Raw genomic sequence first — 1,767 nt, forward strand, 5'->3', positions numbered from 1 at the left:
AAAAGAACTTTAAATTGCAAGAAAGTAACTTTTTTTAACAACTGAGTAACTATAAAGTTTCTCAACCAACTTTTAATACGGACTTTTTTTATATTTTAATCAGGAAGGTAATGAATAAGTAAATGATGTAATGACGTATGAAGCTCAAAGGTAAAATTGTTCCACATTATCCATATTATCTAGAGCCAAGACCACAAGAGGTAAGGAAAGATAAAAATATAATATGTGACGGTGAAACACATTTGCTACCAATGTATACAAAACAGTGTATAAGAGAAATGATGGACTGAATGAAAAGAAAGCCAAATGAAAAAGCATGTTTTATGTTTAACAGTGAAGCTAATTAGATCATATTTTAAGACGAACACTGAACATGTAACTCTACATCTGATAAGTGACTGCTGCACAAACATGAGTATAATGACATCACTTTGAAGGACAGACGTACCGGATCAGGTAAACTTCGTTGTTCCAGGGATAGACGTTCAGCACCGGCCCGATGCCGTTCATGTGGTTCCGGTGGTTGTCAGTTTTTTCTATGTACTCGTGCCTGATGGGCACACGGGTGAGCAGCTCAAAGTTTTCAGGAGACTGCTGACGTAATTTTTCTGCAGCGTAGAACCCATCCACAAGCAGCGTCCTTCCTCCAGTTCCCTCGTGCTTCAGACAGTGGAAAACCTGTATCCTGCAAGAACGAGCAGACACATCAAGTAAAAATAAAGGTTTTTTTAAAGCTACTGAAAAGTTTGACAGAAAAACTTTTTTTCAAATGTTATTTCACTGCTTCACAAACAAAATTCCTTCCACATCCTCCCACCTAGAGGCTGTTTCAGTCCGTCCCTCCTGCACTTACCCACAAGGCTCCTGAAAGTAGGAGGTGTCAGTGTGACGATCCAGAGCCAGCTGACTGTAGGCTGTGTCTCCTCTGGAGAAGTCTGAGGTGAAGCACCACATTCTTCCATATGTGGTCTCCCTTGTGTAACACACAAAACACAAGTGGATTAAGAACAAGTGGATGTACAAGTGCGTTTTGACTGTAGCAAAGACAAAAGCAGCACTTCACACCTGATAAGACTGACTCTCTGGGTGACTGCCTCTGTGGCCTCCACTGTAGCAGGGACACCATCCACAAAAGCGATTCCATACAGAAGATAGTTCTGAAGAAATTTCTTCAGCTCGTCATCGCAGCTCATGAACGTGTCCCATTGGGCCGATGGTACGTTCGCCTTTTGATAGATGTCTGAGTTCCACAGGATGCGAGGCTGGATGGTGCTCTGCTGCTTTCCCTCGTAGCTGTTCTCAGCCAGCCAGCTGAGGCTGTACTTTGACACATGACCACCAGGCCCTGGGATACACACATGGAAAAGACTGTTATTAGGTACGGTTAATGGAACCTGATTTTGACCGATCTTCATTAGTTTTATTTATATGCATGTAAATGTTAAATCATACATGGAGGCATCACAGTGTGAGTCAAAATGCTAATTTGATTTTCTTTCAATATTATCAAACCACATCTAAAATATTGATTATTGACAGGGTCATCAAGCAAGGCTGGATTAATAACCGCCTTGGAGACCCCGACCACCGGGGGCACAAGGCTTCGCTGTTTGCCAAATATTTCTTTACTAATTTTATTAACTGCAGATTTGTTGAAATAACCTGAATGATAGGACATTTGAGGAGTGTGTGCATCTTGGTTCCGGGCCCCGAGCAAGTTAAACCAACCCTGTTAACCACTAGGATTCCCCACAGCCACTTCCTCTG

The 1,767-nt window shown here is 42.0% G+C and overlaps 1 protein-coding gene across 1 annotated transcript; it reads right to left on the minus strand.

The window, feature by feature from the left end:
• Positions 1-30: 30 nt before the first annotated feature.
• On the minus strand, positions 31-1,454 carry LOC111654852 (trimethyllysine dioxygenase, mitochondrial-like). The gene is made up of 3 exons (XM_023406011.2): positions 1,066-1,454; positions 854-973; positions 31-685 (listed from the first exon to the last, which is right to left on the minus strand). Exons 1-3 carry the CDS (start codon positions 1,413-1,415, stop codon positions 427-429), a joined length of 729 nt encoding a protein of 242 aa, XP_023261779.1. The 5' UTR covers positions 1,416-1,454; the 3' UTR covers positions 31-426.
• Between the last annotated feature and the right edge of the window lie 313 nt (positions 1,455-1,767).

Source organism: Seriola lalandi, unplaced genomic scaffold (assembly GCF_002814215.2).
Source record: "Seriola lalandi dorsalis isolate HSWRI2012SDOR001 ecotype SW California unplaced genomic scaffold, Sedor1 jcf7180001974935, whole genome shotgun sequence".
NCBI classification, from domain to species: Eukaryota; Metazoa; Chordata; class Actinopteri; order Carangiformes; family Carangidae; genus Seriola; species Seriola lalandi.

What these genes read in the sequence shown, in the direction of transcription:
- LOC111654852 (XM_023406011.2), bottom strand. Translation starts at nt 1,415, where the DNA reads ATGAAGATCGGTCAAAATCAGGTTCCATTAACCGTACCTAATAACAGT. An exon ending in CAGAGAGTCAGTCTTATCAG is followed by an intron (nt 974 to 1,065) that starts GTGTGAAGTGCT and finishes GTGTTACACAAG; the next exon opens with GGAGACCACATATGGAAGAA. An exon ending in TACTTTCAGGAGCCTTGTGG is followed by an intron (nt 686 to 853) that starts GTAAGTGCAGGA and finishes TCGTTCTTGCAG; the next exon opens with GATACAGGTTTTCCACTGTC.